Raw genomic sequence first — 13,285 nt, forward strand, 5'->3', positions numbered from 1 at the left:
TGCACAGACAAATCCAAATGAAACCCTGCGGCTCGTGACGGCACATTGATGTCCTAAGACACGAAACGATCGGTTTGTGTGAGAAACCGAACAGTATTTATATAATTTTTTACCTCTAATACACCACTATGTCCAACTGCATTCAGCACTTGCTTAGTGAGGTCTGATCGCGCTCTGACAACGGCAGTGATGTCTCGCTCTTATTGAAGTATATGCGCGAGACATCACTGCCGCTGTCAGAGCGCGATCAGACCAAACGAATCGAGAGATGAATGCCGTTGGACATAGTGGTGTATTAGAGGTAAAAAATGATTAAATACTGATAAATACTGTTCGGTTTATCGCACAAACCAATCGTTTCGTGTCTTAGGACATCAATGTGTCGTCACGAGCTGCAGGGTTTAATTTGGACTTGTCTAAGAAAGTTTTATTTACTCTTATTGTAGAAGTTCCCATCCACTAGCATTATTTGACTGACAGATGGCAACAGTTGGAGTTAAAAATCATCATTTGTGTTCTACTGAAGAAACAAAGTCACCTACATCTTGAATGCCCTGGGGGTAAGCAGATAAACATCAAATTTTCATTTTTGGGTGAACTATCCCTTTAACCCAAAATGGGTTTGAAATTAAAAATCAGACATAATTATTAGAGACAACAATAATAAAAGGCGAACATTTATTAATAAGCAATTTAATAAATGTTTATGGTTTAATTATTATTAATTAAACTTATTAATGTTTAATAAATTAACATTTATTAATAAGTGTTCATTTCCAACATATTTTGGGTTCATTTTAAGCAAGCAATACAGTAATTTTTAAACAATAGTTGAGTTAAATAAAACTACCCAGCAGGTTGGGCAAACATTTAACCCAACCGCTGGGTTAAAACAACATGATCGCATGAACTCAACTTGGGTTATTTTTAACCCAGCATTTTTTAGAGTGTAGCAAAATCTATTTACTGAATGTATTGAAGTAAGTCGTTTTGTCTTTCCTTCCTGTGACGGGGTGGCACACAGAAGATAAAAGTTTACATTGAATCAAATCCCAGATTAGAGTTTACTATAAAACCAAAAAATATCCAAGAAACAAAAAAGTATGCATAATGTGTGACTAAAAGGTACGCTATGTAACATTTTTCTTCAAAATGTACACATTTTTTGAGTATATCATGAATCCATCTTCCAAACCACGTTTCTGTCTTATCCTGAATCACTACAGTACGCCTATAATAAATGTTTATATTCAGAATATTCGGGACAACAACCGCTGCAAAGTAGCCTAGAAACTGTGTGACAGAGAGAAGTAAATCTGGCTACAATGTTCTTCTGCAAGATGCATGTAGTCTTGTTTATTAACCGCTAGAGCACCAAAAGTTACTGTGTGCCTTTAAAGGGTTAGTTCACCCAAAAATGAAAATTATGTCATTAATGACTCACCCTCATGTCGTTCCACACCAGTAAGACCTCCGTTCATCTTCGGAACACAGTTTAAGATATTTTAGATTTAGTCCGAGAGCTTTCTGTCCCTCCATTGAAAATGTATGTACGGTAGACTGTCCATGTCCAGAAAGGTAATAAAAACATCATCAAAGTAGTCCATGTGACATCAGAGGGTTAGTTAGAAGTTTTTGAAGCATCGAAAATACATTTTGGTCCAAAAATAACAAAAACTACGACTTTATTCAGCATTGTCTTCTCTTCCGGGTCTGTGTATATCCACAGTGATGCTGCTGCTTCTTCTACGGCGGTTGGCATCCAGCTTATTGGTGCATTACCGCCGCCTTCTGCTCCGGACAGTGACGCTGATGACGTGTTATCTGGTGCGCCCGAGCTTCGTTTACAGTCTGAGGGAGACGCATGCTGTATTCAAGCTATTCTACACTGTTTGTATTTTGGTATTGCTATATTTTTTAAAATGGTGCGTAGGTGTGCATGTCGCGGATGTCCTAATCGCGTCACTGTCCAGAGCAGAAGGGGGCGGTAATGCACCAATAAGCTGGATGCCAACCACCGTAGAAGAAGCAGCAGCATCACTGTGGAAATACACAGACCCGGAAGATAATACAATGGTGAATAAAGTCGTAGTTTTTGTTATTTTTGGACCAAAATGTATTTTAGATGCTTCAAAAACTTCTAACTAACCCACTGATGTCGCATGGACTACTTTGATGATGTTTTTATTACCTTTCTGGACATGGACAGTCTACCGTACATACACTTTCAATGGAGGGACAGAAAGCTGTCGGACTAAATCTAAAATATCTTAAACTGTGTTCCGAAGATGAACGAAGGTCTTACGGGTTTGGAACGACATGAGGGTGAGTCATTAATGACATACTTTTCATATTTGGGTGAACTTACCCTTTAAATATAAACAAGCCTGAAATACACAGGGATTCTTATTTTGAAATGTGTTTGCTTAAATACTTCCAGCTGATCATTCAAAAAGATGAAGGAGATAAAATATGAACTCTTTAAACCTTCTACAACATATTACAATGTCATAATTCATCAACAGCACATCATAAGCAATTGCTTGGCATAATGCACGGTATTAACTCATTTAATTAAATTTAAATTAAATATTTATGACTTTTTTGACCTTTAATTTGATCTGAAACTGAATTTAAGACATTAACAAGACTTTGTTTTTGCAGCACCAGTCACAAGTAATCTGTCATGATGTATTGGCACCACAAGGATAACCTAAACAAAATGTGGGATCAAATATCAAGGGTATTTTCAAAGATCAGGTACCTGAAAGATTGAGCTGTCTGAGTGTGTTGCGAGTGTTGCAGCCAGTAGCTGTGAGCAGGTTGATGGACTGGTCTGTGAGACCTTGGCAGTGGGACAAATCTAACCGGCGCAGTGAAGGCATATGTCTGACGATCATCTTAAGGGTAGAGTCACTCACATCCAAACCGGACAAGCGCAGTGTGAGCAAACCTCTTAATCGACTGCGACTTTCACTGCCTGTGTGACAGGAGAAAGTAGGTGAAAGAGAAGAAGAGTGAATGAGTCACTTCAACTCACACTGTACACACGGTCCCAGTAATAATAAATATAAGTGCCTCACCTGGTTGCACAATAAGGTCTTTTATTTGTGAATCTTTGACGCCCACAGCCCAACAAAGGTCAAGTGTTCGCAAGCCCGGACAGCTCTGCGAACTTAACGCTGACACGCATAATGAAGAACAACCTGACATTATTAGATCTTTTAAACCTGTGAGAAACAGTGAGAGAGACACTATTTTAGTCTTGATCGTGGTGCACTTGTTATTTTTAAGCAGTTTCCCGTACATATTAAAACAGACAATTTCAGAATTGAGACTGTAAAAGGCTGAGATTTGGGTAAACTGTACTTGGGAGGTGATGAATGAGCCAGGCAATCTGTTTCTTTGATACAGGTGTCCAGGAGAGGTCAAGTGTCACAGGTTGTCGTTTAATGACAGCTGACAGACCCTGAGGACTGAGTGCCCGACAACGACTCAGATCTATCCGTGTCCATAAGCGCTTATCACAACACCTGCAGCAGGAGAGGAGAGGATCCACAACAAATGATCAGAGCAAAATCAACCCAGTGATCAAGATAACCATATGAACCAAGTTTCATTTTTTTAATTTTATTTTAAGACATATCAGAACGCATTTTTGCAACCATTTTTGTTCTGAATGCACAGCCATATTCCAACATTAAAATGAAATGATTTAGCTTGATATAACGCAAAGCAATTTATAAACACTTCTATAAATGCAACCTTTGGTGCAAACGTTCAGTGGGCTAAATATTTTAGCTTGAATTAATGTGTCTCATCTTCAGTTGTCACAGGTCACATTCACACTTGTTTTTTAATGGAACCCATTTAATATGACAACACATTGGTTATAATTCTTATTTTATTAAAATTATGAAATTTAAACCAATAAATAATAAAACAATATTAATTTACTGTAAAATAAAGAAGTATTTAAAGGGATAGTTCATCCAAAAATGAAATTTTAGGTGGTTAATTACTCAAGACTTTAGTTCATCTTCGGAACACAAAGATGAAGATCTTTTTGATGAAATCTGAGAGCTTGTTGTCCCTCCATAGACAGATACACAACTGATACACAAAAGAGATGGTAAAACTAATCCATAAGAATCGAGCAGTTTAATCCAAATTTTTTAGACACAGGATCGCTTTATATGATGAAAAGATTTAATTTAGGCTTTTATTCACGTATATAAACATTGATCAGTGAAAATAAACAGAAGCTCAACCGAACCTGCTTGACATGCGAGAACAAACTCTTGTGGAAGCTCAAACGTGCTGCGTAACACACGAGAATGATCCTCGCTGGTTCTCACAAGTCAAGCAAACTTGCTTGAGCTCCTGTTTACCACAACTGATTTGTGAGTTGATGAATGTTTATATTTGAATAATAGCCTAAGTTAAATCTGTTCATCACATAAAGCAATCAAAATCTCTTCAGAAAATTTGGACTAAACCACTTCATTCATATGCATTAGTTTTACGATCTAAGTGGTAGTTGCATGGACTGTTAATGGAAAGACAGAAAGCTTTCAGATTTAATCAAAAAGATCTTCATTTGTGTTTTAAATATGAAAAAAGTCTTACTGGCTAGGAAGGACATTAGGGAGAGTAATTAATGACAGAATTTTCATTTTTGGATGAACTAACCCTTTCATAATAATAATGAATTACAATTATTTTAAACGTCATACCATACAGCTTTCATTCTGGTTGAAATCCACAGCGAACCCTTAAAGCTTTTTAATTATTAACAACAGATTCATAACCTAATCTCATTTCAAATTTGGTTAGATGGTTGCCACATGTTGCATTTTCAAACGCACTTTATAAGCGACCCAAAACTCACAGCGCTTGCAGAGTTGAGTTTTTGTGGAGCAGCATTTACTGTGAACCAATCCGATCAGAGACACTGAAAACACAGGATCATGAGCTGCTTGTGTGTAAAAGGATACAGTGCTGTGCTTCGCTCCAAAACCCGCAGCACATACATATTTATTTAAATCGCACTAAGCCATTTTCTAAGCATAACTAAGTACATTTGCGATTTCAGTTTCATTTCAATTAATCATTCAGTCCTAATGTGAACAGAAAAAAAAACCTTAAGAGGAAACAGTGTACTGGACTTACCACTTGTACCAAGCCTTGCAGACTCTCATACACACAGCCAAGTCAGTCCGACCCAAGTAGCGAAACACTGATACCCAAATGTCTTTTTCACAGCCACGCTCGTTTCCTACATCACGGAATGAGGGATGAGAGAGGAGGGAAGGAGGAGAAGAAGTGGTGACAGCTGGAGGAGGAGGTGGTGGAGAAACAGAGGAACGAGAAGACATAGAGGAAGGTGACGCCGTGTCTCTGTCTCGACCATCTTGGTTGGAGTTCCGCCTTGTGTGGCGGCCGGAAGTGTGGCCGCTTTTGGACTGAGAGAGGCCATTTCCTGCAGGTGTCGAGGTGCTGTTCCTGAGTCGGGTCCTGGGTAGCGTTTTGCGCTGGATGAAGCCAGGACCGCTAGGTGTTCGGGGAGACATAGCCGCCTCTAGTTTGGGTACAATGGAGCCCGGGTCACGTTTGGCCTTTGGAGGACGCTGAAGGGTCACAGTCAGGTAGGAATCGTTCAGCAGATCGTCGTTCAAGTCTGAGACAAGTAAGACGGGTGGATCAGGATCAGAGTCCGATTGGTTCTCTCCATCCTCATCATCTTCCTCTCCTCCATCATCCAAATCTTCCATCTCATCATCCTCTCCATCAAAGTCCTGATCCTCACTGTCTTCCTCATCATCATCATCCTCGTCATCATCATCATCATCGTAGTCATCACCTCTCCGTCTCCGTCTCCTTGAACGATGCTCCTTATCTGACCGGCCAAGGTGCCTCTCTTCATCACTGTCATCATCATCATCATCTTCCTCATCATCATCGTCGTCGTCGTCATCGTCATCATCATCATCCTCTGTTTCATAGCGTCGTCGCCTCATATGGGATCCTCCTCGTAACCTAACTCGACCCCTACTCTCCCCTCTTGCCCCGAGTCCTCGTCTCATTTTCAGCGAACTTGTTGCCAAGCTGCCTCCCCCTCGACTCCCTCGATGCGAGGAGCCTCTCCAAACACCTCGCCTGCCAGCTCCATAACCTCGGCGGGATGAAGAGACCCCGCCCCGGACTGATGACATCTTGCCACTATCTCCATCGTCATCGCTGCCTGAATCATCATCGTGTTCCATTCCGTGTCGCCGGTAGATCTTAGCCACGCGAGGATCAAGAGATGAAGATTTGCGTTTCTGAACGAGAGAAAAAGACTACGTAAGAGACAAAATAAATAAAAACAATTCAAAACCATCTTTTCACAATCTCCCATAAACGACAGACAGGAAGTCATTAATTTCCAATGGAGAGATTACAGGAGCTGCTTGGAGTGCCAATCATGTGCATATGCAGAATTTTTAATTCCAATGGGCTGGACCATATGCGACTGTCCACCAAATGTGATGTATTCTAATTAAAACTTTGAGCACACAAAATGTCTGAGGATAATATATCACACTGTGCTGCCTCTTTTTAAAAAATATAATTCAACATATAACACAACTAAAAATAAAAATAAACAATCAATTACACTTGCAGCTTTAAAGTTTGCATTCTTTTAATTCAGCTAAGATGTCATGCTGTGACGTATCAATCTTCTATTGGTCGCACGTCTTCACGAATTTGCAGGTCTGAGTTCACCAAACTATGGAACACAGCGAAATTTGCATGAGCTTGCCTTTCCTGTCTCCCGTATAAATGGAGCTCTATGTAAATAAAAACCTGAGAATTAGCTATATTTATGCAGTAAAATGTTATTCTTTAAACATTGCTTCTGTAAAATAGGCAGTTATAAATAATTATGTGCAAAATAATATTTTATAATTACTACATTTACATTGATTCGCCCTAGAAAACCTACTATTTTTTTTCTTTCAGATGTGGTGAATAAGCAGAGGATGACAGCTGCTTCACGACCAATATGAAAGTTTTGTGAGACTGCCACTAGGGGGGGTGAAATGTGACAATCGTACGAAATGAAGGTGGCTTATGGGACCATTTCATACAAAAATTTATGATTTATTTTTCCCAATGCTAGGCACCTACTGAACCACCACCCAGAAATTGGGCCTAAAAACGTGCAAAACAACAGCAAACACTTTTTAAAAATTATAATATTCATCACGACAAAAGTCTGCTACTTGTCATATAAGCAACACATCAGTATAAAATTATTTAAATATTACTAAATTTCCCCAAGTTGTACATTGAGTTTTTTAACGTTATTTTCATTAGAAATGTACAAAATTATTCAAGCGCTGATAAACAATCTTACAAAAACACACACAAAAAAAGAAACTTACATGTGTTTTACCACCCTCCAATTTTAGCTGCAAAACAGAATAACAGCATACTGTGGTTACTATGAATTTGAAAAGAAACAAGAACAGTGATGAACACATCAGGACCACTGAATGGAATCACACAAGCTGCAAACACAAGGCTGATCCTGAAACCCTCAGTCAGTCAAAGCAGTGATTGGGCACGATGATGATGAACAGGGCAGGGTGGGCCGAAGAGAGAGCGAGAAGACACACAAAAAGGTGGAACAAATTAGAGGGAATTTACTACAAGAGGTAGAGAGAGCAGAGAAGAGAATACAGAATGCTGCAGATCAGAGCGGCTGTGCATGCGGCAGCAGTGGCGTGAGTAAGGCGGAGCCTCTCACCCTCTTCCTGAGCCGCTGCTCAGGGGCTGCTGCCCGTTTCTGGAGCGACCCGTGAGAGAGAGAAGAGGGGGGCCGCCCGACCCCGTGCCATGCATGTGTTACCTCAGAATCTGTGTCTTTGCCGAAAACACATTTGGGACACTCCCAGCAGCTCGGTAGGTCTTTGTTCACCACTCCCTCACCAGATGTCTACAGAGAAAGAATGTTATTTCAACAGTAAAACTACTGAACTATCCCACAAAGCATAGCGAATGACAATGAAATCAGCAATGACAATACAATATAATATACAACTATTAAAAGGCACAATATGTAAGATTTTTGGATAAAAATATTCAAAAACCACTAAAACAATGTTATATATTTTGTTGACTTCAATGACGTCACATCCGTATTAGCCTCCATTTCCGGTTTTACTTTCGTAGAAAGCAAGGAAACACCAAAGACACTTTAATATATTATGCACAGGTTCCACAGACAAGGCTTAAGCCTAGTTCCACACTAAAATGCATGCTTGCGCAGATTTAAGTGAAAGCATCTTGCGCTGACTTATCTTAAAATAAGTTTTGTCTCAAGATGCACACAAGTGATTTTTTCTAAGGCATGTTTATAAAAGCTACTTAAATGCCCTAATCGAACTAAAGCCTAATAATGGCTTAATCTAAGGCCTGTCAGTGAAACTGGGCCTATGTGTTTTAATAGACAGTAGGGCTGGGCGATATATCACATGCGATTGTCACGCGCATTTCGTCAGTAAAGCCGGTTCCCTGATTACCGCTAAATCGCCATCACCTGCTTTCAAATGGAGTGCCATTTAATAGACAGAGCCGTAGTTCACTGACAAGCTACGCAATGTCGTGTTCATTATCGAAGGCGATTCATCTGCGATAATGAACGTGATATTGCGTAGCTTGTCAGTGATCTACGGCTCTGTCTATTAAATGCCGCTCCATTTGAAAGCTTAATTTGTAGTAACAGTAATACAGCATATTCTACACCATTCAGTATATTTTAAAATGATCTGAATGCTATTTAGCAACACAAGTCATCCATATGATATTCTAATATCGATGTATCTTACTGCAGTGTGCAACAAGTGTCTCATACCAGCCACCGAGCGGACCTCCAGTGTCACGTTATACCGACTTTCAACACTCAAACATATTTTAGTATGATTGTTTTGTCCAAGTAAAAGAGTGCTGTGTTATCCCAAAATTTTAATTTGTCAGGTAAAGTGACCTGTATGAGTAGTAATTCAGCATGGTTATTTCATTAGAATGAAATAAAATAGTGAAAAAAATAGTAAAAAAGTGATCAAACGTAACTGTAACAAAGTTCAAGCTCAGGAAAGAAAGAGACAGATGTTAAACATAACGTTAATCATAAAATAAACGCACAACAGAATGCAAGGAGCGGCAGCGGCCCACTGGGGCATGTAAGTATAATAAAAACAACAACGGAAAATGTCCCGGGCTCTCGACCTGCTTCATACCACAGTAACGTTAATAAAACTTTAATACATTAGAAAATGATTTCTGCCTGAGTCCCGTCGGATTGCTTTCCATCAGTTGTGAAGATGATTCCTATGATTCCATCGGCATCATCGAGCTACGTTGTTGTTGTTGTTTTGAATAAGCGACCTCCACAGGCGAAACTTAATTACATACTGTGCATTTAAATCTTTTAGATTTTAGACTATTAAATCTTAAAGAAATTAATACTTTTATTCAGCAAGGATATATTATATTGACATTTATAATGTTACAAAAAATTCTGCAATAAATGTGGCTCTAAATGCACAACTTTATTCATCAATGAATCCTGGAAAAAAAATGTAATGTGTTCTCCACAAAAATATTATGCAGGAGCAACCGTTTTCAACTGTGATAAAAGAAATGTTTCTTGAGCACCAAATAAGCCTATAAGAGAAGACTGGAGTAATGATGCTGAAAATTCAGCTTTGCATCACAGGAATAAATTACATTTTAAAATACATTAAAACAGAAAAAAGTTATTTAAATTGAAACAATATTTCACTATATTACAGTTTTATTGTACTATTGATAAAAAAAAATAAAAAATAAAATAAATAAATAAATAAAATGCAGCTATGGTGACCATAAGAGGCTTCTTTCAAAAACATTAAAATATTTAATCAACTTCTCTAACTGATCTCTTTTTAAGATTATGGGAAGTGTTGTTCTTCACCGGAAATGTGTCTTTTTTTAAAAGAAGAAATTAAACTATCAGTGTAAAATGTCATTAAAAGCTTGTGGTAGGTTTGTCCTTGAAGGCTTATACATTAAGGACTCTTGCTAAAATGAATGTCTCTATGGCGATCATGAATGGGATTTTTACTTCCAGCACCCGATTGTTGCACTCTATTTTGTTGAGAACGGATGTCTGATGTCCACACTTTGCAAAGCCTCCAGTCACTATGCTTGCTCACCAGATAAATGAATCTGAATAAAGAATTTTGAGAAGTGAATTGAATTGCTGTGGTAATAATGTTTGTACCTTCAAACAGCTAGGATGTGCTATCTGAGCACAGTTGGAGCACTCCATGAGCTCTTCACTAGTCTCCTGGTTGCCTTCCTCACAGATCTCACATACAGCAGAGAGCGGCAGACCAGGCTATTGAGAGAACACATAAAAAAAAAAAAAAAAAAAAAAAAAGAGAAAGATTATTAGATATATGCAAACAAAGGAAGGCTACATCAACAATGCATAATGTGAAGACACTCACAGCAAGACACTGGCGCAGTACACAGGTCTGTTTGAGTTTGCCAGGGCCACCAAATTTCTTCATGTCCCTGCAGAAGTTGCAGTCGCCACATTCTGTGCGCAGACAGGCCTCGCAGCGTTTACAGCGCACGCGGCGCCGTCGCAGGACCGACATATTGGAGGCTGGTTTCACTGGCCGTGAAACAATGGGTGTGGTTGCCAGCTTGGGACGAATGACAGGTGGAGGGGGAGGGGGAGGCTGGTACCAGGGTGGCTTGGGAGAGACAAAAAGAAATGAGAGGTAAGTGCTGCAGTGTGGTGGGTTTAGAATAGAATAGAATAGAACAGAATAGAATAGAATAGAATATTCTAAGTGAAACTGCAGATTTTAGAATTTTGATGTATTATGCATCAAAAATGACAGCATTTAAATCAAGCTTGATTTGTTTTAAATAATCAACATATTTAGATAATCACAATTGTCAGAGCGGAAAAGAAAATGTTCTGGTCATATTAGACTCGCATCAAAATCAAAAGAAAAAAGGGACAAATAACATTTCGTGTTGAGCAATTAATTTCATATGCTAATGAAAAATCACTGTCAGGACAATTATTTTGTTCCAGCATATATTAAATTAAAATCAAGATAAAATAAATTATTAAAAGGGATAATATAAACATTTTAATCAATTTCATTATTCCACTGTATGCCATGAAATAAACCAAAAAACAAAGGGGAAAGAAAAAAGAAAAGAAAAGGAAAGTTGCATGTTTTACTTAAGTGTTTTCTGGAAAGTCAATTAAAAATGTTTATTTAAATAAACTAAATCTGTGATCTTACCCTCTTTGGCCATCTGACAATGGGTTTTCCAGTGTATGAGAGTTTAGGGATGTCATTGGCATGTTCTTTCAATAACGCCTGAAAGGGAGAGAAAAAAAAAACAAACATTAACATATTTCAAAATGGCTTCTTAAGTTGGTGTTCACACTCCCAGTGACGTACAACGACAAAGCAGCATGATTCCATTCATTTTCAATGAAGAGCTGTCAATTTCCAGCGACACGAGAGACAGTGACCGTTGGCAATAGGGTGTAGGCTGAAATCTGTGTAACTTTATGCAAATCAGGGTTTCTGCAGGTTTCATCAAATCTAATTTTTTAATTTTTAATGCTATACATGTCGCTAAATGTTGATAGATGACGTCATGCGGCAATTTGTTTGCTTCTCTGCTGCTACCCTTTTTGCTCACATAATATATTTTAATACAGCCAAATTTTCAATAAAATTATTTAACCTATATATTTTTTTTGTTTTTGTTGTCAGACTATCTGAAATGGTGACTGAAAAGTGACCCGTTAAGACTTCATACAGGGCTCTACATTAAGAGAGACTACAATCTACCCCAATCTTGTAGACTACAATTCATGTAAAATGTATGATTCATCTTTCATTTTAAATTCGATCAATAAATTTAATTGGAAAAAGACACTAACGGCTGTTACCAATCAAATTAAATCATTTACAAATTTACAATAAAAAAAAATACAACTGCTTTAAATAATGTTATGGGATTGTAAGAAATGTTGGGGGGAAATGATACTTTTAAAAATTAAACTAAAGTACCCGTCTTAATAAGCGAGTCATTCATTTAAACGATTAATTCCAATGGCTGATTCATTAAAGGGTCATGAAACCCCCCTGTTTTACCCTGGTCGTTCACACTTCTGAGCTGCAAAAACTCTGTTAAAATGGACGTGTAAAGCTCTGGAAAAGTGGGAGTGTAGAGGGTGGAAGAGGGGAGAGAACACCCAATGAAGCACAGACATAGAACACACTCATTATACAGAATAATAAATATTAATATATGAGCATGGAGAAAATGGCAACAAACTCCCAAGCACAAGGGAGAAATGCGAAAAAATATTTAATAGGGCTAATAACAGGCTACTTTGATTACGTTTACAAGCACTGCACTCAAAATCAGTCTTGTCTATTAGAATACTCGTGTCATCGCGATCAGATAGGCTACACCACTGTATCAGTGTCCAGTTCATTCATCTAATTCATTTGAAGAAAACTTGATGAAATATGTGTGCATAACTACACCGTGCTGGTTAATGTTTGGTGCAGGAGAATGTGTGAAATAAAAACTTTAAACATGGATACTTTATTCTGTATGAGCTATGTGCCACCTGACTAGTGTTATTAAACTCATCGTGGAGCTCCGTGCTGATAACAATCGTATTTTTCATGTGTTCGTATTCAAACTCCAGTTCTGACCGCATCGCGAGCAAAATACAAACAACACATGTGCTGCTGTGCTGAAGGAAACGCGTGTGTCTGAACGCAGCTAGAGCAGGCAGAGGAGAAAGCCGCACTTTTGTGACATTTGAATTCTCCGCTGTAATGCAATCTTATGCAAACATATTTTCCATCTGTGCTGGTAGATTACAGCAAAAACAATCCACATGCACACAAACTTCTGCTCTGGTCGCATCTCAGGAAAACACATTGTGTTGTGGCACTAAGGAAACGAACACCAATGACATGTCTCTGAATGACAACAGACCGAGGAGAGAGGATTGATACTTCCTCATGCATAATACTGCAATTATAATCTTATGCATACTACAGCGCAGTGATTGGATCAAATGAGCTTTATGTCATGAATATATGTCGAGAATCGCTCGAAACGGTCTACGTCAGCATGTTCGACCATGCCCATACTTGGGCCGAAAGTACATGATTACGTCAGATTTTGTGAC

At 38.4% G+C, this 13,285-nt stretch overlaps 1 protein-coding gene across 8 annotated transcripts in view; it reads right to left on the reverse strand.

Annotated features, from left to right (window-relative positions):
• The window catches only part of kdm2aa (lysine (K)-specific demethylase 2Aa), a 33,767-nt gene that overhangs the window by 3,554 nt on the left and 16,928 nt on the right, over nt 1–13,285 (reverse strand). For 7 of the 8 annotated variants that reach the window (XM_048196825.1, XM_048196823.1, XM_048196824.1 and 4 more), the window contains 9 exons: nt 11,361–11,438; nt 10,542–10,793; nt 10,313–10,429; nt 7,796–7,984; nt 7,431–7,457; nt 5,173–6,323; nt 3,370–3,533; nt 3,084–3,230; nt 2,765–2,980 (listed from right to left, as the gene is read on the reverse strand). In XM_048196825.1, coding sequence (XP_048052782.1) covers nt 2,765–2,980; nt 3,084–3,230; nt 3,370–3,533; nt 5,173–6,323; nt 7,431–7,457; nt 7,796–7,984; nt 10,313–10,429; nt 10,542–10,793; nt 11,361–11,438 — 2,341 coding nt within the window. The remainder of the gene's footprint in view (nt 1–2,764; nt 2,981–3,083; nt 3,231–3,369; nt 3,534–5,172; nt 6,324–7,430; nt 7,458–7,795; nt 7,985–10,312; nt 10,430–10,541; nt 10,794–11,360; nt 11,439–13,285) is intronic. The other variant, XM_048196827.1, reaches the window with a different exon arrangement.

Source organism: Megalobrama amblycephala, linkage group LG7 (genome assembly GCF_018812025.1).
Source record: "Megalobrama amblycephala isolate DHTTF-2021 linkage group LG7, ASM1881202v1, whole genome shotgun sequence".
Taxonomy (NCBI): domain Eukaryota; kingdom Metazoa; phylum Chordata; class Actinopteri; order Cypriniformes; family Xenocyprididae; genus Megalobrama; species Megalobrama amblycephala.